The sequence below is a fragment of the Mirounga angustirostris genome, unplaced genomic scaffold, assembly GCF_029215605.1.
Source record: "Mirounga angustirostris isolate CCGP_5_RB_7025 unplaced genomic scaffold, mMirAng1.0.hap1 SCAF_11, whole genome shotgun sequence".
Taxonomy (NCBI): Eukaryota; Metazoa; Chordata; class Mammalia; order Carnivora; family Phocidae; genus Mirounga; species Mirounga angustirostris.
This window is the reverse complement of record NW_026991719.1, coordinates 81,237,317-81,257,845: the sequence shown is the minus strand read 5'-3', so window position 1 is coordinate 81,257,845 and position 20,529 is coordinate 81,237,317. Positions and strand designations below refer to the sequence as shown.

Sequence of the window (20,529 nt, the reverse complement as noted above, 5' to 3'; positions counted from 1 at the left end):
AAACAGAAATTAAAATAACAATAGGATACCATTTTTCAACTTTCAAATTAGCCACGATCAAGAATAATATGCATCACTGAGGAGGCTGGCGGGGGGGGGGGGGGGGGGCATATACTCCTGGTGCAAACACAAAGTACCATAATCTTTCTGATACTGCAAATCAAAAGCCTTAAAAATGTGTGTACCTTTGACTCAGCAATTCCACTCCTAGGCATATAGTTTAGAAATAATTGATATATGCAAAAATGTATGTATAAAGATACTTTTTGTGCTTTTAAAAATTTTTTAAATGCTTATGAAAATTTAAAAAAAAACAATTTCAATTTCAAGGGCAGAGGACTTGTATCAAAGAAATGTTTCTGTATGCCTGGGTGGCTCAGTCTGTTAAGCGTCTGCCTTCGGCTTGGTCGTGATCCCAGGTCCTGGGATTGCGTTCTACGTCAGTGTCCCTGCTCAGCTGGGAGTCTGCTTCTTCCTCTGCCTGCCGCTCCCCCCGCTTGTGTGCTCACGCGCGCTCTCTCTCGCAAATAAATAAATAAAATCTTTTAAAAAAATGGTTCATATGAATGGGAGGAAATCAGAGAGGGAGACAAACCATGAGAGATTCTGGACTCCGGGAAACAAACTGAGGGTTACAGAAGGGAGGGGGGTGGGAGGATGCGGTATCTGGGTGATGGGTATTAAGGAGGGCACATGCTGTGATGAGCACTGGGTGTTATAGGCAACTAATGAATCATTGGACACTACATCAAAAACTAATGAGGTACTGTATGTTGGCTAATTGAACATAACAAAAAAAGAAATGGTTCATATGATAGATATGATAGAACATTAAAATAATCACGCTGTACAAGATTATTTTTCCAGTTTTTAAAAGGAAGATTTATTTAACAAGTTTCACTTAGTACAATACATCTAATGGAAATCACAATACAAGGAAAGATTTAAATCAAAGCCTCAGAATCTCATACAAACGACATGACCAAACTCCTAAGGTATTGATATTACATCTCAAAATTGTCCCAGATCTTAAAAAAAAAAAAAAAAAGTAAAAGTGTACACTCACGTGCCTTACAGGATATTAAACCAAAAAGCTAGAATTAACAAACATGCCAAATGTTTTCACTTTGAATCGTAGACACAGCTCCTATATTTGAGTTTTACAGAAAAGCATGTTTCTCAACATGCATCCAAAGTTTTCAATGTATCGTGGTATAAGAGCAACATTTAACATAAGTGAAACTGCTTTAACCTAAATACGCTTACTGCTTAGGTACACTCCTACAACGTAACTAACTTGAGGAAAGCTTAAAATTGTTTTAACAGTTATGGTCAATACTGAATGTTGTTATTATACCCTAGATGAATGTTTCAGTGTTTGAAATTACTGAGCTTGAAGTTGTAAAACCTTGACTTCCACTTTACAGTAAGCATGAATCACAAGCCTGTAATGCAAAACTGTTAAACTTAATTTTTGTTTTCTTAAAAAAAAAAAAAAAAGGAAAGAAAAGAAAGAAAAGAAAGAAAGAAAAAGAAAGAGAAAGCTGACCAAGAGTGATCAGAATCAATGATATTTCCCATTTACCAATCATACTGGATATACTAAACATCACTCTCATTCTACAATCCCCATTAAATGCAGGGCTTTTATTTCTGTAATAGGTGTTTAGTGTTCCTTCACCTAAGCGAGGTTTGACTGATAGTCACTGGAGTTTTCCTGCAGAACTTGGTCGTATCCACTCATACTGCTCTGACCACCGTAACCACCTCCGTAGCCACCACTCAGCTGCTGACTAGCAGGACCCCCATAACTAGACTGGTTGGATAAGCCCATCCCTCCCATCATTTGACTACCATAAGCACCGCCACTTGCCCCTGCTGTAGAATTCAAAAAGAGTTCTACATAGCTGTGATCATATGCGCCCCCACTTGTTCCTGCAGTAGAATTCAAGAAGAGCTCCACATATCTGTGTTGCATATTAGCTTTGTCTTTTGCCATTGCTGCCACGGCATCTTCATGGGTAGCAAATTCAACATCTGCCTCACCAGTAACTCGGCCATCAGGTCCGATTTCAATGTGCACTCTCATGGGGTTAAGAGGTGAGAAAAAATTGTAAATATCATTCTCAGTGGCTCTGTAAGGTAATCCCCTCATGTGTACACAGTGCCCTGTGGTGCTCTGGAAACTGGACCCACCATCTCCATATCTATGATCAGACATTCCCGAAAAACAGTAATTGAGGTCTCTTCCGAATCTATCCGACCCAAAGCCATACCCATCATTATAGCCACCATAGTCGTCATAGCCTCCGTACCCTCCACCGTAGGCACCACGCCTCATCCTTTCAAACCCTGCCCCTCTGCCAATGCTATTATACCCTCTGCCAGCCCCCGGCCTATCATAGGGACCTGGCCGCTGCATGGCCATGAGCTTTCGAGGGGGGTCGTAGTGGGTTCGGACTTCAGCTCGGCTACTCTTGAAGATCTCAATGTACCTGTGCCCTATTCTTTCCTTGTGTTTCTTTAAGGCCTTCTCAGCTATCTCCTGGGAAGCAAACTGCACAAACGCCTCCCCTGTGCTCCGCCCCTGAAAGTCCACCGGCAGCGTCATCCCATTTGGCACAATTTCCAACCCAGAAAAGAACTGAACAATCTCTTCCTTGCTACAGCCAAATGGGAGTCCTCGAAGCCGGACGAAGCCATCATTGGCAGTGTCGGGACTATTTGGACCTGTATGCTTCAACACCCAGTCCATTTCAACACTGTTGGACTTGAAAACTTCAACGTATCTGTGTCCCATGGTTTCTCTGTCCTTCTTCAAAGCCAATTTCACTTCATCTTCGGATTCAAGTTCGACAAACGCTTCACCACTTGGTCTGCCTTCTCTGGTGTAGATGAAACGGATACCTGATGTGCCATTTTGGATTTTACAATCGGAAAAGAAGCGCATCACTTCATCAGCTGAGCAGGACCAGGGTAGGCCCCTGACCTTCACCACGAACCCCTCCCTGCCTTCTGTGCTCAGCATCATGGTGACTGTTGGGCTCTTGGTGGCAAGCTTGGCTCGGTGCGATCTCGGTGTAGCTGAAAAAAATTAGAAGACTACTGTCATGGAAAAAAGTTCACGATACAGTAAGAGAAAAAAAGCAAACTAATAATATAAAACTCACATGGATAGCTTTTTTCTAAAACATTCATATAAATAAAAAGACTACACCAAATTTTTAATTCGTTCACCCAACGAATATTTTACTCAATACCTATTACGTGTTGGATACCATTAACAGTGGTTATTTCTGGGCAGTAGGATTATGGGAACTTCTTGACTAAAGGAATATTTTCTTTGGACATTTCTGTATGTTCTAAATTTTCTACCCTGAACATGTATTAACATTACAGAACATAAAAGGCATAAAAAATTAACAGCAACAAAATCACTGGAAGATGTGAATATAAGATGGCTATCCCTGATTACATAAAAATGAAAAACTTCATTACATCAAAGGTAAGATTAAACAGAATTAAAAGACAAACAGTACACTTGATAAGATACTTACACCAATACATTAATATCCTTATTATATAAAGAACTCATGCCAATTAATAAAATCAGGGAAATATTAAGGCCTAAGAGATAAATGGAAAAAATTCACACATTCCTTTTATATTTTTCAGCTGCCAAGTACAGGACTTGGCTTTGGGATACAAGGATCAATAAGCCCAGAAAGGGTTTATGGTCCTACAGGGGCATTATACATCTTTACTAATTAAGACAAAAGGGCAAATAAACAGTATCCCTGCTATGACAAAATTCTGGCCAGGGTGAAAAGGTGGTATAAAACAGGGACTAGTTGGTCAATTCTAACAGTTGGCACAGAATTGTTAAATAAAACAGACTCACCAGTTCAAGGATCCACAAGTAAATTTTAAAAATTACGGATGGAGCATAAAATAGGACGAGGCTCGGCGAGAGATAAGGCTGGCAAGGTAGACATAGGATCCCAAAGACCTTACTTGATAGACAAACACTAAGGGCCTTCTAAGGGTTTGGGGTAGGGGAGTGGGTGAAGGAGTGAGGAGAGGGAAGTGGGCAGGGGAGTGAGGGGAGGGAAGTGATGTAATCAGAGCCCTTTCAAATAATAGATCACCCTGGCAACAGTGTGGAACTCAAACAGAGGGGGTTGGTATGACACCAGCAAGATCAGCTAGAAACCCAGTCACTATGAGGCAGGCATAAGGGATTCACCTAAGGCAACAGCAGTTTTTTTGTTTGTTTTTTTAAAGATCTTATTTGAGAGACAGAGAGAGCATGCGCGCGAGCACAAGCAAGGAGAGCGGGCACAAGCAAGGGGAGCGGCAGGCAGAGGGAGGAGAAGCAGGCTTCCCGCTGAGCGAGGACCCTGGAACCATGACCCGAAGGCAGAGGCTTAACCCACTGAGCCACCCAAGCGCCCCAAGGCAACAGTAGTTTTTAAAAAAACAAAGGAGAGCACCTGGGTGGCTCAGTGGGTTAAGTGGCTGCCTTCCGCTTAAGTCAGGATCTCAGGGTCCTGGGATGGAACCCCACTCTCTGCTTTGTGGGGAGTCTGCTTCTCCCTCTGTCCCTCCCCCCGCTTGTGCGCGCGCGCTCTCTCTCTCAAATAAACAAAATCTTAAAAAATATAAAAGAAAAAAGAAAGGAAAGATGTGATCTACGCATTCAAAGCGGTGGATTCTGCGGGACTTGATAACAGATTAAATACTGGGGGAAAACAGATGTGAGGGAGGATACAGGAGAGTTGTCTGGGAAATGTTAAAACCTCATCAATCATCAGAAATCCAAATTAAAGCCAGAGTTAATCAACATTTTTCACCCACCAAGACAGTGAAAAATTAAACAGGGAGGATAAGCCAATGCTAATATTCAGGGTTCTTGAACACTCCTAGAGGAGTGAAAGTAGATACAATATTTCTGGAAAGCAATTTGGAAACATGTATCACAGTTTTTGATACAGTAAATCCATTTCAGATTATGTGCCCTAAGGAGATGACCTGAAATTCAAAGATTTATAGAGCTATATATTCTTCAAAAGGTATTTTATTAAGAAAGAATATCACACACTTAATTTTAAAATTATACAAATATTTAATAACATGAGGAACTACATATGCTATAATCTTACGAACCAAGATCACGGCTGCTTTATAATCTCAACCGTGTAAAAAAAACACATATATGTTCACATATCCTTTGACCCTACTATAATTCCTTCCAGGAACCTGGTCAACAGAAATACTCACAAATGTTCACTGTTATTGCACTGCTAGTAATGGCTGAAAATTAGAAACCTAACTATTCATCAATAGGGGAATGGCTGAATGAATTACAATATACTTTATCCTTAAAATGGAATCCTATGCAGCTGTTAAGAAAAAAGATCTGCCCTGACCTAGGAAGATTTCCAAAATGTATTAAATAAAATATGCATAGTATGATCCTACTTATTTTAAAATATAAGCATGCAGGTATATATGTATGTAAATGCATAGACGACGATCTGAAAAAGCACATAATACAAATTTGTGTTCTGAGAAAACAGGAACTGGAAGGTAGGGTGAGATATTTTCACTCTTTACCCAATATACTTCTTTATAGTTTTAATTTTTAAAAATCAGTCATTGGAACAAAATGTTAGAAAAATATATATACATGGGGAGTGCGGCAAATGTTAATAGTGATTGCTCTAAGTGGCAGGTTTCTGGCTTTTTCAATGTTATTTTTTCAATTTCTTGTGCATTCTTAATTTTCTGTGCAGATTAATTTTATTTCAGCAAAAAATAAATTTAAATGTTTGCTTTTATAAAGTTTTCTAATTCTGTATATGTGCATGGCTTGTCTGACATGGTCTGGAAACACTGGGCCTCTTGGAAAGAAAGTACAAAGTTTAATAACTGCCATAAAACTACACTGAGGATTCAACATTTATTAATTGCCTATTATATGCCTGGCACATTGCATCTGCAAATAACAGTCTCCCTATAAACCATCTTCAGGTTTGAGTGACAGATTTACCGACTGGTTTTTTGCATGCCTTATCTCTTGGATGACCAATCCCATTTCATGTCACTGCAGCACTTTAGAAATTAACATCACCTCTGTAGTGGCAGGGAGATTCTGCTTCATTACTCTATCTCCCGGGAAGGCCACCAAGACTAAGTTGCTGAAGTAGGAACCAGGATTCCATTTGTGGGTTAAGAAATTGTGTATTTATATGTGTGTTATACACATACTTTTTATACACCAAAATGCTGAATAGCTACCTCCCGATGATGAATTACGTGTATTTTTTTAAATTTATAGTATACTGTTATTTTTTGAATGTTCAAAACTGAACATGTAGACTATTATAAGTACAAAAATAAACGTTATTTAAATATCCAATTCAGTAAAAACATTTATTGAGCGCCTCTGTCAGGCACGCAGCATTTGCCTAGAAGTGACTCTACAGATAAAATTCACTTGGTGCCTCCCCCTACAGACAGACAATCAGTAGGGACTAAGTGCCTGAATGGAACAGCACTCCGGCCACTGGGCTCAATATTTGTTTTTCCTAATCCAGGGACGTGGTTTTCAAGCGTTTTCACCTTAGAGTTTCTCTTAAGGGTCCCCTGAGACCCGCCCAGACAGACAGATATACAAAAACACACACACAGTCACGAACGTCCACCATTTCCCCACCAGGCGCAGCAAAGGCGGCTTCCCGGCACTGAGATGGGGGGGGGGGAGGGGGAGCGGGGGAGGGGAAAGCGGGGAACGAAAAAGGCGGAGGCGGCCCGCGGATCCTGCTTTGGTCTTCATCATCACCACCCTCGGGTCCCCAGTTCCCACCCACACACCAACCTCTAACGATACCGGATAATTTTCCTCCTTCTTCCCTCAAACGGCTATAGCGAGACGGTAGACGACGACCAGAACTACTTCTGCTCACGTAAGCGACTGATCACGTGATCGCCTACGTCATGTGAGATCTCGGTCACGTGAGCAGCTCCCGGCTTAGACTCGGGATCTCTAAAGCGCCGCACTTCCTTCTGGTATGGAAGCAGGGCGGGCCAATATCAAGAAAGGAAGAGTGTGATTGGTTGCGGTGCGTTTGACGTGAGTGATCATTGGTCCACCTCTGGGGATAACCGTCCCAGTTGCCTCAGAAACAATAACGTCATTATTTAATAGCTCACCGGTGATTGGTCCGCCTCTAAAGTTAAACTTAAAAGCCCACTTCACCGGTGGAAATTTGTACTGCATTAAGGTGGCGATGAAGCTGAAAGGCAAAGTGCAGCTGCCGGGCTTCCTGCTGGCACTTCGCTTCCTGGCCCTGGTTCTCTGGAGCTTCCCTGGGGCCAGGGCCCTGAACAATGGCTTGGCGATGACCCCTACGATGGGCTGGCTGCACTGGGAGCGCTTCATGTGCAATGTTGACTGCCAAGAAGAGCCGGATTCCTGTATCAGGTATGAGAGATAATGAGTAACCCCTTGCGTTCGCCTTCCCGTGCGTTTGTCTGTCTCTCTTTGGGGGGAGATGGAGGGTCGCAGAGGGAGGGCTCCCCTACTGCTGCTGCTTTTTTATCCCCAGCAAACTACCCTGGTGGCGAACTAGCCCTAAACTTTGTCTGGCGTGACCCCTCCTGCGGTAGGAGTCGGGTCAGCAACCCCTGCTTCTCCGTCCCTCTGTGCCGGATCACCCAACTAGGGACTTGATCCATTCACCATCCAGTTCTGTTCAGACCCTTCTTGGGAACTGCTTGTCCTGCCTCTGTCTGCCAGGCACTGGTAGTGACCACAGCCAGGGTGAGTAGGAGAGACAGAGGACTAAGACAGTGCTCTTCTGCTTTTGGGGTCAGGGGTTCCTTGGCTGTAACTGGAGGGAGTTTAGAGGAACCAGGGAGTCTCTGAGATATCCCCACCCCCTCGCCCTTGGGTGTGGCATCTGGCTAGAATCTGGTTGACCTGGAGGAACTTTATAAAGGTTTCCCCTGCTGTCCAAAAGTTGAGTGTTCCATAAGCGGGAATGGCTTAAAGTGAAGAAGCAATTACCATTAATTTATATGGAAAAATTTTTGAGCATTCACAGACCCCAAAAATAACCTCTCTTGGCTTTGATGCACAAAATAAATGGAGATAAATCACAGATGCTCACAGACACAGTTCAAAGCTATGGAAGCTTAATGCTGGGATGCTGAATGTAGTTCCCATCACATATTTCTTTTTGTCTTTTCCTTTTTTTTTTTTTCCCTAAGTAGTTGTTGGCTTATTTTTATATCTGATAATAAAACTAATGCATGATCATTGCAAAAAATGTAGATGGTAAAGAAGAGTATAATGAAAATAAAGTTTCCTTGGCACAGAATAAGTGCTTCACAAATGCAAATTATATGTATATAATTTATTTAAGCAATCTCCTGTTGATAGCTATTCAGGCTTTTCAATTTTTTTTATTATTGTGAAGCTGTGTTAACCATCCTTGTACATCGTAAGATTCTTTCCTTAGAAGTGTAATTATTGGATCCAAAGGTATGTTACATATCAAACTATTTTGTTACATATCAAACTATCCTCCCCAAAAGTTTTACAAATGCACATCCCCAAGAACAGTGTATGAGAATGTCTATTTCCCCACACCCTGGCCAACACTGCATTTTTGTCATTCTTTTGAAACTTTGCCAATCTGGTGTTTTTATTTCCACTTAATTATTTTTTAGCTGAAATGTTCTGGGTTTGGTTTTGGGGTTGTGTGTGTATGTGTGTTTGGTCTGTCATATATTATGAATATGGTGGTTCCAGCTTATGTTGGTTTTTATGATTTCTGGCTCTGGCATCATGTTGAGAAAGTCTTTATCTACCTGAAGATAATATAGTCACCTACATTCCCTAATAGCATTTTTATGGATTTTTAAAATATTTAAATCTTTGGGCGCCTGGGTGGCTCAGTTGGTTAAGTGACTGCCTTCGGCTCAGGTCACGATCCTGCAGTCCATGGATCGAGTCCCGCATTGGGCTCCCTGCTCTGCTCTCCCTCTGACCCTACCCCCTCTCACGCTCTCTCTCTTTCTCATTCTATCTCTCGAATAAATAAATAAAATCTTTAAAAAATATTTACATCTTTAGTCCACCTGAACTTTATTTTCCTGTAAGGAATGCCACATTTAATATATACTAAATTCCTGGGGTACCTGGGTGGTTCAGTCGGTTAAGCGTCTGCCTTCGGCTCAGGTCATGATCCTGGGGTCCTGGGGTCCTGGGATCGAGCCCACATAGGGCTCCCTGCTCAGTGGAGAGCCTGCTTCTCCCTCTCTGTCTGCCCCTCGCCCCCCCCCACTCGTGTGCACACACATGCTCTCTCTCAAAAAATGAATAAAATCTTTAAAAAATATGTTTATACTAGATTCCATGGTACCAGATGGCTGGAAGGATCTTTCAGAACTTTCTAATTCCATTGATTTGTATATTCTAATGCTACTGGTACTATACCAGCTTCATTTATCTTTTGTAAAATGTTCATATGTTCTCTCAGGTGAACTTTTGAATCATGTTGCCAAGTTCCTTAAAAAGTTCTTTTGGGGTTTGTTCAGGATTTTATTAAATGTATAAGAGATGCCTGGGTGGCTCAGTAGGATTAAGCATCCTACTCTTGATCTCAGCTCAGGTCTTGATCTCAGGGTCGTGAGTTCAGGCCCCATGTTGGGCTCCACACTGGGCGTGGAGCCTAATTTAAAAATATATAAAGATATGTTTTAACATTGAGTTTTCTTATCCCAGAGCAAAATAACATCTCTCCATTTACTGAAATCATTTGGGAACATCATAGTTTTATTCCTATGGATTCTGCACATGTCTTAAATTTATCTCTAGGTATTTTAGGTTTTTCTGTTGTTTTTTTGGTTGCTCTTGTGAATGGTATCTTTTTTTCCCAAACAGGTTATTGTTGATATCTGAGGAAGCTGTTGATTATAGTAACTTTGTAGTTTCTTACTTTACTGAACTTTCTTCTTAGTTCTAAGTACCTTTTCAATTTCATGTATTTCTCATTCCTAATTGAGGTTCTTAGGGTGGAAGTATTCAGGCAGGGGGAAATAAAAAAAAAAAAAGGGCCCAGTCCATTTTACCTTGCACTGGTTACTACTGAATTGGGTAGTAACTGGGTTGAAAGAACTTGCAAAACCCCAAGATGCCTTATCATTTGTTTAATGATTTGCAATAATTTTTGGAATTTCTCTTGCAGTGAGAAGCTCTTCATGCAGATGGCAGAACTCATGGAGTCAGATGGCTGGAAGGATGTAGGTTATGAGTACCTCTGCATTGATGACTGTTGGATGGCTCCCAAAAGAGATTCAGAAGGCAGACTTCAGGCAGACCCTAAACGCTTTCCTAGTGGGATCCGACGCCTTGCTGATTATGTGAGTTTATAGATGATTCTCTTTCATTCAGGAGACTGTAAGCACTTTTGTACTGAAGCTTATTCAGAAAAACTGAGAAAATAAAATAGCTGCTATTATCTGAATATCAAATTGTAAGGCTTATCACGTGGAATTTTCATTCCATCAGCAGATCCTTGTTTTGCGGTAGCTCTTGAGGCCCCTCTTGGAGAAGTTCTCCTTTTGCTGAAACCACTGAATTTTCTAGGAGGAAAAGGGAACTTGGTTCTCGACACGTGTGCATGTATTTCCATACGCTTTGAGCAGCTATTACAATTGTAGTATAAAGTAGAAGATAGAAGGAATATATTCTTGAAATTAAGGAGCAATAGAGCTGGACTCTAGTTAAAGGCAATGAAGACAGATGTATTCAGTACTATTGCAATAGGGGAAGGAGCCAAGATCAATTTCAAATACAACAAAGACAGGTGGAGTTTTATAGTCAATGAGCAGACTTGAGGGTGTCAGTGGATGGAAAATTACCAAGAGGAGACATCAAGGTCAAGAGAATTCTTGCTAAAGGCAGGCAGGCCAAGGGGTTAGACATGAAGGGCAGAGGATGAGGCACTTGATCAGATACCAAGGGTAGGGAGATGACTTAGCAGGATTCTTGCTGAAACGTGAGGCCTACTTGAGAAAAGGGCACAGAGGAGCCTAAGGTACGGTCATGGTGAGAGTCTTTGTCCAAATAATTGTATTATTGCCATGGAAAGGCAACTTTTAGGATCCCATCAGAAGAAGATGAGAGTGATAGCTTTCCCTTTAGTTCCGTATCACAGCTTACATATATAGTTTGAACTCAGCAGCATTGGAGACTTTGTCTCCCAGCTAACTCACCTGGATAATTTTGGGGGTTTGTGAAAAAAGAAGCCCCTGATACCTAGTGAAATATACTTATCTGTGCCCCCAGCCTAGAGTGGTTCTCTGTACTTCATGATTGCCCTTGTACTGTGGTGATCCTTTTCTCTCATTTCAGGTCCATAGCAAAGGACTGAAGCTAGGAATTTATGCAGATGTTGGAAATAAAACCTGTGCAGGCTTCCCTGGGAGTTTTGGACACTATGACGTTGATGCCAAGACCTTTGCTGACTGGGGAGTAGATCTGCTAAAATTTGACGGTTGTTACTGTGACAGCGTGGAACATTTGGAAAAAGGTATGATTTAGCCATGAGCAAAGGGAGGAACTTGGAGGCCAGGGTAACTGGAGCATTCCAAAGAGCTCATCTTCACATTTTAAATGCTCAGTCACGATACTAGAAATATATTCTCAATGTGCCAGAGCTCCTATCTCTTCTTTTCTTTCAGTTTGTCCATGCATTCATGCATGCATGCATGTAAAATCCACGCATGCCTAATCATGGCTAATAATGTGCACGTTTCATTCAAGAGGGCTCCGAGTTCATTACAAATAGTAATTGTAACTTTCCATAACAGCACTTGGGAAAGCATCTGGAATGTCAGTCCCAGAAAAAAAAGAGCATCTTCATTCCTGCCTTTCCTCAGTCTATGCACCATCCCACACTACCTCCTGAGAACAATCCCAGCAGTCTGGGAGGTACTAAACACAATTTAATCACAAAGCAGCCACCTGTCTCTGCTGCTGGTTTAAGATATAACCACGGCCTTTCCAGGCAGCCTCTTTTTAAAATACACAGCGCCAGCTGGAAATTCCCTTCTTTCCCTTATTTCACCCATTGTTTTCTCATACAGGTTATAAGCGTATGTCCTTGGCCCTGAACAGGACTGGCAGAAGCATTGTGTATTCCTGTGAGTGGCCCCTTTATATGTGGCCTTTTCGTAAGGTGAGCTAGTGAGCACAGAATCCAACAGAGCCTTGCTGATAGATTTTCAGAACTTGAGAACAAAGGAGACAAACGGTCTCCTTCAAAGTCCAGCCTTACTTAACAGGCTCATCCTACCCTCTCTCTCAGGATCCAACCACTTCTCACCCTCTCCACTGCTATAATTGGAGTCTAATCTGGGAAATTGGTCATCTTTGATTCTTCCCTTTGTTCCGCAGTGCACAGCCTATCCACCAGCAATGCTATCAGTACTATCTACACAGCACATCCTGAATCAGCCCACTTCTTTCCATCTCGGTTGCATCGACTCTGGTCTTCCCCGCCACCATCATCTCTGCCCAGACTGCACCATCAGCCTGGTCCGCTTCCACGGTCCTGCCCTCCATTTTCTAAGCAGCACCGCAGTGATCTCGTTAAAATGTAAATCCTAGCACTCCCCTGCTTCACTGGCTTCCCATTGCATTTGGAATAAAATCACACTCCATTGATCTGGTCCTGGCCTGCCTCCAACCTCCCCTCACTCTTTCCATGACTGCACGGGATTTTCTTTCTGTCCCTCAAACACGCAAGCCTGCTGCTGCCTCAGGGACTTTACACTTGGGTTTTGTTTTTGCCTGGTACATTGTTCCTTCGAGATTTTTAAATGGTTGGCTCCTTCTTAACACTGAAGTCCCAAACCAAATGCCACATATTCAGACAGCTCTTCTCTACTCTAAAACAGCCCTCTATCCGTTTATTCTTTATCACATTGATCTGCTAAATTTCCTTAAGAGCTTAGCACTGTATGGAATTATTTGTTGATTGACTTATTGTCTGTCTCCCCACTAGAATGTAAGCTCCAGGAGGGCAGGGACCTTGTCTGACTTTATCACTGTATCCCTAGCTTATGGTAAGTGTTGAATAATTACTTATACAATGAATCCCTGTTCTTCCCCTCTAATCTCTGCAAAATACTCTCCCTTCTTTCTCAACATCATAAACCTCTGATATTCTCCCTCCCTATCTACAAACTTGTATTTGTTCCATTAATAAATCATGTGCCTAGGATGCAGATTGCCTTATCCTATGCTTGTATATCCTATGTAATTTTGCAGCTTTTATTTTTACTTACAGAGATCATTTTAGTGATACATGTCCATTTTAGGGAAGTGTGAAAATACAGTAAGTTGTGAAAAAAATTAAAATCTTCCATAATCCCGATACTTAGTTACCATTTGGCAAATTTCCAGCATAAACAGTGTTAAAGCCATTTTGAGAGGTTTTAAGTTATAAGGCCTACTTCTGAAGCAGATTTCTTACAATGAAATTCCATTATAATAGGGAGTTAGCTCTCCTCATAGAGACCTTTAATCTGTACACTAAAGAGGCTACTGGTACCTCCTTTAAACTTGACTGTTTTCATCTTGCAAGAATGTCAGTAGAAAGTAAACAGAAGAGTTATGTCTGTTTTCACAGCCCAATTACACAGAAATCCGACAGTACTGCAATCACTGGAGAAATTTTGAGGACGTTTATGATTCTTGGCAAAGTGTAAAGAGTATCTTGGCTTGGACATCTTCTAACCAGAAGAGAATTGTAGATGTCGCAGGACCAGGGGGCTGGAATGACCCAGATATGGTAAGAACCTGAGCCCTCCTTGTTCAAGCCCCTGCAGTGGACCTGTTTTCCTATTTGATTTTTCAAGGCAAATCAGAAGGGAAAATTCCTAGAATAAGGCCTTACATGAGAGTACTCACAGCCGGGTGCCACAGAAAGTGGCTTCTGTATCTAGGCAACTTGAAAAATGTTTATTTATCTATCTGACAGAGACAGACACAGCGAGAGAGGGAACACAAGCAGGGGGAGTGGGAGAGGGAGAAGCAGGCTTCCCACTGAGCAGGGAGCGCAATGTGGGGCTCGATCCCAGGACCCTGGGATCATGACCTGAGCCGAAGGCAGACGCCTAACAACTTAGCCACCCAGGCACCCCAAATGTTTCATTTTTTAATTTAAATTCTTGCTCTTCTTTGTCCCAGTTAGTGATTGGTAACTTTGGCCTCAGCTGGGACCAACAGGTAACTCAGATGGCCCTGTGGGCTATCATGGCCGCTCCGTTACTCATGTCCAATGACCTCCGAGAGATCAGCCCTCAAGCCAAAGCCCTCCTTCAGGATAAGGATGTAATTGCCATCAACCAGGACCCCTTGGGCAAGCAGGGGTACCGGCTTAGAAAGGTACAGTAAATAATGTTCTATGGGAGAAAATAGGAATTGGCTAGGAACATATGCTTTTGCCTTCTAGTTTACAGTTCATCCAAATGTTTGTGTGTTTAAGATGGAATGGCTTTATGCCCAAGTACCACCATTGTCCTGGTCCTAAATCTGTTAAAAGGATGTGCACTTGTCTTTTGAGACTATTTACTTTTTTTCTTAAAGATTTTATTTATTTGCGAGAGAGAATGAGAGAGAGAGAAAGAGAGCACATGAGAAGGGGGGAGGGTCAGAGGGAGAAGAGCAGACTCCCCGCTGTGCAGCAAGCTCATGCGGGACTCGATCCCGGGACTCCAGGATCATCTGAGCCGAAGGCAGTCGCTTAACCAACTGAGCTGAGAATATTTACTTTTAATCTTCGTATTATAATCAGTAATGAGGCTCCTTTTTTGCTAACCATTACCTTATTTCCAAAGCATGCTGTAGGATTTTAATTTTTCCTAGAAGTGCTCAGTAGTTCTGACAATAACTGAATGTCAGTACCAGCAAGGCAGCTTCTTGCTAGTTACCAAGCTATCACACCTATTTTCTTGGCTTACTTTTCAGGAAGACAACATTGAGGTGTGGGAACGCCCACTGTCGGACTTAGCCTGGGCTGTGGCTATGGTAAACCTGCAGGAGATTGGTGGACCTCGTTTTCATACCATCTCTATTGCTTCCCTGGGTCAGGGGTTGGCCTGTATTCCTGACTGCATGATCACACAGCTCCTGCCTGAGAAGAGAAAGCTTGGGTTTTATCAGTGGACTTCAGATTTAAAAACTAAGATAAATCCCACAGGCACCGTTTTACTTCGGCTGGCAGCGACCTAGCCTACACTAAAAAGCCTTTGTTGCGGCCCCTGTGGCTCATCTGTTAAGCTTCTGACTCTTGATCTCAGCTCAGGTCTTTATCTCAGGGTCCTGAGTTTAAGCCCCTACTTCAAAAGGAAAAAAAAATGTGTATTTTGTTGCCAAGTGATTCCCCCACTGGTGTCTCCCTTTTCTTCCATTCCCACTTTAGTTGTCCTTTCGGTCAATAAAATTTTCCTCAGTGGAGTTTTGTAAAAACTGCTAAAGGTATCTTTAGACAACATTTTGGGGAAAAGCTTTTGAAACAAAATGAAAGAATGTGCCAGGCACTGTTTTAGAGGTGTTAAGTATATGAGCCATTTGAATCCTCACCAACAGCAGAGGCAGGTACTTATCCACTACAAACTACAGCCAAGATTTCAGCCCAGACTTTCAACCCTTCCAACTACTACCTACTGAGGTGCTTGGATGGCACTGCTTAAATACAATCTTAGCCCAAAGGGAGGAGAAAAACAAAGCTACTTCAAGGGCAAAAAATAGCCCAGCAGGAATAACCTACAGAAGCAACCCAAGAGACATTACTGAATTTTTATGGAACCATCTCGTCAAGACACTCCACCAGTTTCCAAATCCTAAGGTTGTTTGCAGTCTAGATCCAACAAAAGCACATGGCTTATTTTCACCAGCAAGAGTTGATACATTATGATCTCTGGCCAGAACACCCTCTCCCCTTTTAAGTTGCCTCCTCTCTAGGATGTGATGAGGCAATGATCTTCAGACTGGGGTATGTGGGAATGGATCATTTTTTTTAAGGGGGTGGTACAGGAGAGAATGCCAAGCAGGCTCCACGCCCAGCACAGAGCCTGATGCGGGGTTCCATCTCACAATCCCGAGATCATGACCTGAGCCATAATCTAGAGTCAGACACTTAAGTGACTGAGCCACCCACGTGCCCCAGGGAATGGATCATTTCAAAGGAATTTCTAGACATTAGAATTCCCTTTTCCTACCATTGATTTGCCGGAGGACCAATCTGTAGTCAAAGCTTCAAGCCCACTCATCACCTGCTCCCCTTTCACAATCACCCTTCTCCCACATGACCAACGGCAGCAGCTCACCCAGCCTGAATGCACAACAGCACAAAATTAGCAAGGGACAAAGGCCCTCAAAATACAAAGTGCATGTTGTAACAATTCCTTTGCCTGTTAGGTGATTATCAATTATTTTCAATAAAATTGGTAATCATCAGTTGCTAAAACTGGCAAACCCAGACTTAATCACCCACGGAAACAAGGCAATGTGGAAGAAAACTGCTCCATCTCACAGAGATGTACTTAGTTACCAAAATGTATTGCTTATATACTTCGCCTCCAGTTTTGCTGTACAAGTATGAAAAGCTGAACATCAGTAAGAATCAAGTATACAAAGAGAAAAGGATGTGAAATTTGCAACGATTAGACATCTTTAAAAATTGACAGATATCCCTGTTAAATTCTGCCAGGCAGCTTAATTCACTAGACATTATATCCTCTGCAATTATTTCAACATGAGAATTTATGTCTACTTTGAAGTCTGAGGGGGTATATCAAAAGGTTTGAGCAATGTCAGAGTTTAGTCTGAGAACTTAGAATACATATGGAATGCTCTGCATAGAAAACTGGGCCTAAATTCCTCATTAAATGACTGAAGTAGCAAGGGTATAGGAGAGTAAGTATTTCGCTCTTGGTAAACTTTACATTCACTGTGGATATAATTTTTAGTTTTCATGGGACTCTATGTCCCATGATAACTAATAACCCTTGCTTAACAGCGAAAGGAATCCCATGAAACCCCCATGTTAACTGAAGTGCCAAATTGGAAAATCACCATGTTTGATTTGAGTTCAACCAGATCAAATTCAATCCAAAATGAGCAAAGTACCCAGAAGAATCCTCAAGCATAAACCACCCCACAAGGGGAATTTTATTGATGGCACTAGTTTATTTCCCTCTTAAAAGACCAACTGCAACCAAATGAAGTGAACATAACCTCAAAATTTTATTGTCTTCATAATATTAACAAAATATGAAGCTTAGAACTGGATCACTTGGCCCTGTAATGGAACAGAAAAAAAAAAAAAGTGAGTTTTTTTATTTTGCAAAGAACCTCTATTCTCTCAAGTACACGGTCTAGCCCCCTAAAGGGATCACCACCTTTTAATTAAGTCTCCTCATTATCCCTCTACTACTCATGCCAAAACCAACACCAAAAGCCTCATACCTTCAGCTATAGATCTAGTTATTTTAAGAGGATTGCCCCATTCCTGATTCCACCATCATTAAGTGGGGAGAAATGTTCACCTCTCCCAAAAGATTGCACCTTCCACCCATAATCATATACCTTTCTCTTCTTATCTCCTCCCAGTTCAAAATGCTTGCATCTCTTAATAGCCAGCATTCTCTTAGATCTGCAATTGGGCTCAACACATTCAAGCCTCAGCACAATCTTCTTTGTAGTTTTAGCCTGAAAAAAAATGAAGTCAACCCCTTCATAAATCACTGCAGAAAATCTTTCTTCAAAATAGGACTGTTGGGTTAAGTACTACTTAAAGAGAAGCTGTGCAAATGACCGAGTTGTGGCAATTTGTCTTTAGCTATAGGGAGAAAATAGAAACGTAAAAACCAGTGCATTTAAGAGGAAATTTAATAGCAATAGTAGAAGGTTATCTAATTGCCATCAAATTCTCCATTCCCATCAAACATCCCAAAGAGCTTCTTATCAAACAGGCATTCATCACACCACCTTGAGCTTGTGGCCTTTCACCAGCTCATAGTTGGTACTCCCCACAACCAAAAATGGGTCAACCAAGTGTACGACACCGTGAACTAAACATAACTTTCTCACTAGGGTTAATAATTGTTACTTTAGATCTATCAATTCTCTGGAGACTACCTAAAATTATGTCTACAATTTATGTGCATTCAACTGTATTTATTTAACTCAAGGTACACTAATAAACTTTTTAAGTCTACTCCTATAATCAGAATTCTACTTCTGCCCATTCAGTTCTCAAAAGCCAAAGCCTAAGCAGAATCTTCCCACCTTCTCAACAAGTTAGCTGAATGTGAAAAGGTGATCTGGCATTCCTTTTACCACCTTGAGATCAAACCATTTCCGGCACCTAAACGAACACTAACATTATTCCTTATTCTTTCTGGAACAAGGCTGAATGAGCAAAGCGCCAAACAAAAGAAATGCTGTGTTCATAAGAATGCTATTCCAGGCACTGTGTACTTTAAGGGGTAGCCAATCACCTAGGGCAGAACAGGAACTCATTTGGCCTGGATGATTGAATGACAAGAGAATTCAGGAGAGCAGCGGAAGGCCTAGATAAAGATGTTTAAGAGCTTTTAAAACTTCACCAGATAGGTAGCAGACTGCAGGCTTCTGAACTGAGAAGCAAAGTAAGAGAGCAGTTCTCACTGCAAGCAAGGGCTAAGGATTCACTAGCGTATGACAGGGGAACAGGGCAAAGGAAAAGGATTCACTGCTGTACTCAAACTTCAGTCCTTAAGAAGTCAGGGCACATTCCTGTACTTGATGTTTGCGTCTTCAAAAAGGGAAGGACAAAAAAAAATGGAACACTGAGACAGTGCAGGACTGTAGACTAGAGTCAGACCCGGGCTGCACTCCGAGCTCCACTGCCTACTAGACGTAGACAGGTAACGGCAGAGAACTTCACTGAAACTGAAAACACACACCTGTACTGTGCAAGTGTGGGCTGGAGAAAAATGCAAGGTCTTTACCACAATAAGTGGGAAGCATGGCAAATAGTAATTACGACTAACCTTTTTCCGGAAAATCGGCTTAGTCTGCCCACCATAGCCACTCTGCTTCCTGTCATAACGCCGCTTTCCTGGGAGAACCAAGTTCTTTGTTAGGTATAATAAATCACACCCGCCACACGGAAAAGTCTTCTTACACGTTTTATCTTGGGTTTTCCAGCAGAAATAACAATACCCAGGTTGGGGGGGGGGGGTGCGCACGGGACTGCTCATGTATTATATGAGTTCCCGAATGATTAAAACCGCATTACGTATAGACCGTCTTACCCTGGGCATAAAGAGAATCTTTGCCCTTCTTGTACTGTGTCACTTTGTGGGGCTGGTGCTTGCCACACTTCTTGCAGAAAGTCCGGCGGGTTTTAGGAACGTTCACCTAGGAAAGAGTTCAGAACGCGCGGCGTTATCAGATCCCAATTGCACAACGCCCCAGCCAAGACCTCCCGGGAGGGCTCGACTCTCAGACCGCTCGCTAGCACACAACACTCGACCAGAAGCTGGTACAGCCGCACGTGCTTCAGGTCCAGCGGCCTCCGCGGGGCCCCGAAGTGGAGCGCGCGCACGGCCCCTCCACCCCCGGCTAAGTCTACCTCTTTGATCCCATCACTTCATTTCCTGGCCCCGAAGCCCAGTGCCTTCGGGGTCGACCCCGGCAACAATGGGTTTCTTTGGTACAACGAGTCCACACGTGGGCCTAAAGCCAGCCTGGAACGGCCTCGGTCAAAGTGCGCGAAAAGATTAAACTGGATGTTACCGGGCCCGCTCCCCCGCGTCCTACCATGTCTGCGGGAGCGCTATCGACACGGAAAGAAAGAGGCCGCGCCGGAAATGGAAGTATATAGGAGGCTTCTGGTCGCTCTTGCTCATGGGAGTCGGCGAGAATGACCATAGAGTCCAAGACTCTGTGAGCACCGCCCTCTGGCGGCTGAGGGGACTCGCTTCGGAGCTGCGGGCGGGAGCTTAAGGAAGGACTCGGCCTGAGGCGGGTCCTAGCTTCGGCTTGCTCGAGTTCTCCAGCTTTGCAGCTCTTCCTCACTTCATCACTTCTGGCGGACGCCGCTAGGTAGCAGCGTTAAAGGAGGGAAGCCGTGCTCGTTCTAGACCCTCGGGTGTCCCTGTCCCTATCTCCGAGAGAAGGGACGACTAGGATCAAAGGGAGGGGCCCTACACACCCAGGTTCCGTTACTGTTTCCCATCAAGGACACTGAGAGTATCTTCGACCGTGAACTGCTGGTTAACTGAAGGCTTGGAGGGAGCCAGTGCTCTAATTCGTTTATCACATGGCTGGCTGGTCCATTCAACAAATGTTAATTGAATTCCCATCTGTGTTGGGCACTGTTCTAGGGGAGGGACACGATGATCAAATAATCTCATAAGTGTATAATTACAAAGTACTTTGTAAAGTAGTACCAACGGTCG

The 20,529-nt window shown here is 42.7% G+C and overlaps 3 protein-coding genes across 5 annotated transcripts; 1 reads left to right on the top strand and 2 right to left on the bottom strand.

The window, feature by feature from the left end:
• Positions 1–1,486: 1,486 nt before the first annotated feature.
• HNRNPH2 (heterogeneous nuclear ribonucleoprotein H2) lies at positions 1,487–7,035 on the bottom strand. Of its 2 annotated transcripts, none has more exons than XM_045880573.3 (2): positions 6,881–7,035; positions 1,487–3,084 (listed from the first exon to the last, which is right to left on the bottom strand). In XM_045880573.3, the coding sequence occupies exon 2, from the start codon at positions 3,029–3,031 to the stop codon at positions 1,682–1,684; it is 1,350 nt and encodes a 449-aa protein (XP_045736529.1). In that variant the 5' UTR covers positions 3,032–3,084; positions 6,881–7,035; the 3' UTR covers positions 1,487–1,681. The 2 variants fall into 2 exon arrangements, with proteins under 2 accessions (XP_045736529.1, XP_045736537.1); XM_045880581.3 differs by having other exon boundaries at positions 6,893–7,008.
• A 115-nt stretch (positions 7,036–7,150) lies between these two features.
• Positions 7,151–16,435, top strand: GLA (galactosidase alpha). The gene is made up of 7 exons (XM_045880557.3): positions 7,151–7,486; positions 10,257–10,431; positions 11,426–11,603; positions 12,160–12,251; positions 13,707–13,868; positions 14,267–14,464; positions 15,047–16,435. Exons 1-7 carry the CDS (start codon positions 7,293–7,295, stop codon positions 15,308–15,310), a joined length of 1,263 nt encoding a protein of 420 aa, XP_045736513.1. The 5' UTR covers positions 7,151–7,292; the 3' UTR covers positions 15,311–16,435.
• An 872-nt stretch (positions 16,436–17,307) lies between these two features.
• RPL36A (ribosomal protein L36a) lies at positions 17,308–20,035 on the bottom strand. 2 transcript variants are annotated; one of them, XM_045880541.3, is made up of 5 exons: positions 19,889–20,035; positions 19,381–19,486; positions 19,117–19,184; positions 17,669–17,791; positions 17,308–17,381 (listed from the first exon to the last, which is right to left on the bottom strand). In XM_045880541.3, exons 1-5 carry the CDS (start codon positions 19,997–19,999, stop codon positions 17,361–17,363), a joined length of 429 nt encoding a protein of 142 aa, XP_045736497.1. In that variant the 5' UTR covers positions 20,000–20,035; the 3' UTR covers positions 17,308–17,360. The 2 variants fall into 2 exon arrangements, with proteins under 2 accessions (XP_045736497.1, XP_064430421.1); XM_064574351.1 differs by having other exon boundaries at positions 19,865–19,906.
• Positions 20,036–20,529: the final 494 nt, after the last annotated feature.

Bases quoted from the DNA above. Each gene is read 5' to 3' on its own strand.
- HNRNPH2 (XM_045880573.3), bottom strand. From the start codon at position 3,031: ATGATGCTGAGCACAGAAGGCAGGGAGGGGTTCGTGGTGAAGGTCAGG.
- GLA (XM_045880557.3), top strand. From the start codon at position 7,293: ATGAAGCTGAAAGGCAAAGTGCAGCTGCCGGGCTTCCTGCTGGCACTT. The intron at 11,604-12,159 runs GTATGATTTAGC...TTTCTCATACAG, and splicing joins CGTGGAACATTTGGAAAAAG to GTTATAAGCGTATGTCCTTG. The intron at 14,465-15,046 runs GTACAGTAAATA...CTTACTTTTCAG, and splicing joins AGGGGTACCGGCTTAGAAAG to GAAGACAACATTGAGGTGTG.
- RPL36A (XM_045880541.3), bottom strand. From the start codon at position 19,999: ATGGTCATTCTCGCCGACTCCCATGAGCAAGAGCGACCAGAAGCCTCC. The intron at 17,792-19,116 runs GTTAGTCGTAAT...ATTTTTTTTCAG, and splicing joins AGCCGATTTTCCGGAAAAAG to GCTAAAACTACAAAGAAGAT. The intron at 17,382-17,668 runs GTATATGATTAT...GTTCCATTACAG, and splicing joins GAGGAGATAAGAAGAGAAAG to GGCCAAGTGATCCAGTTCTA.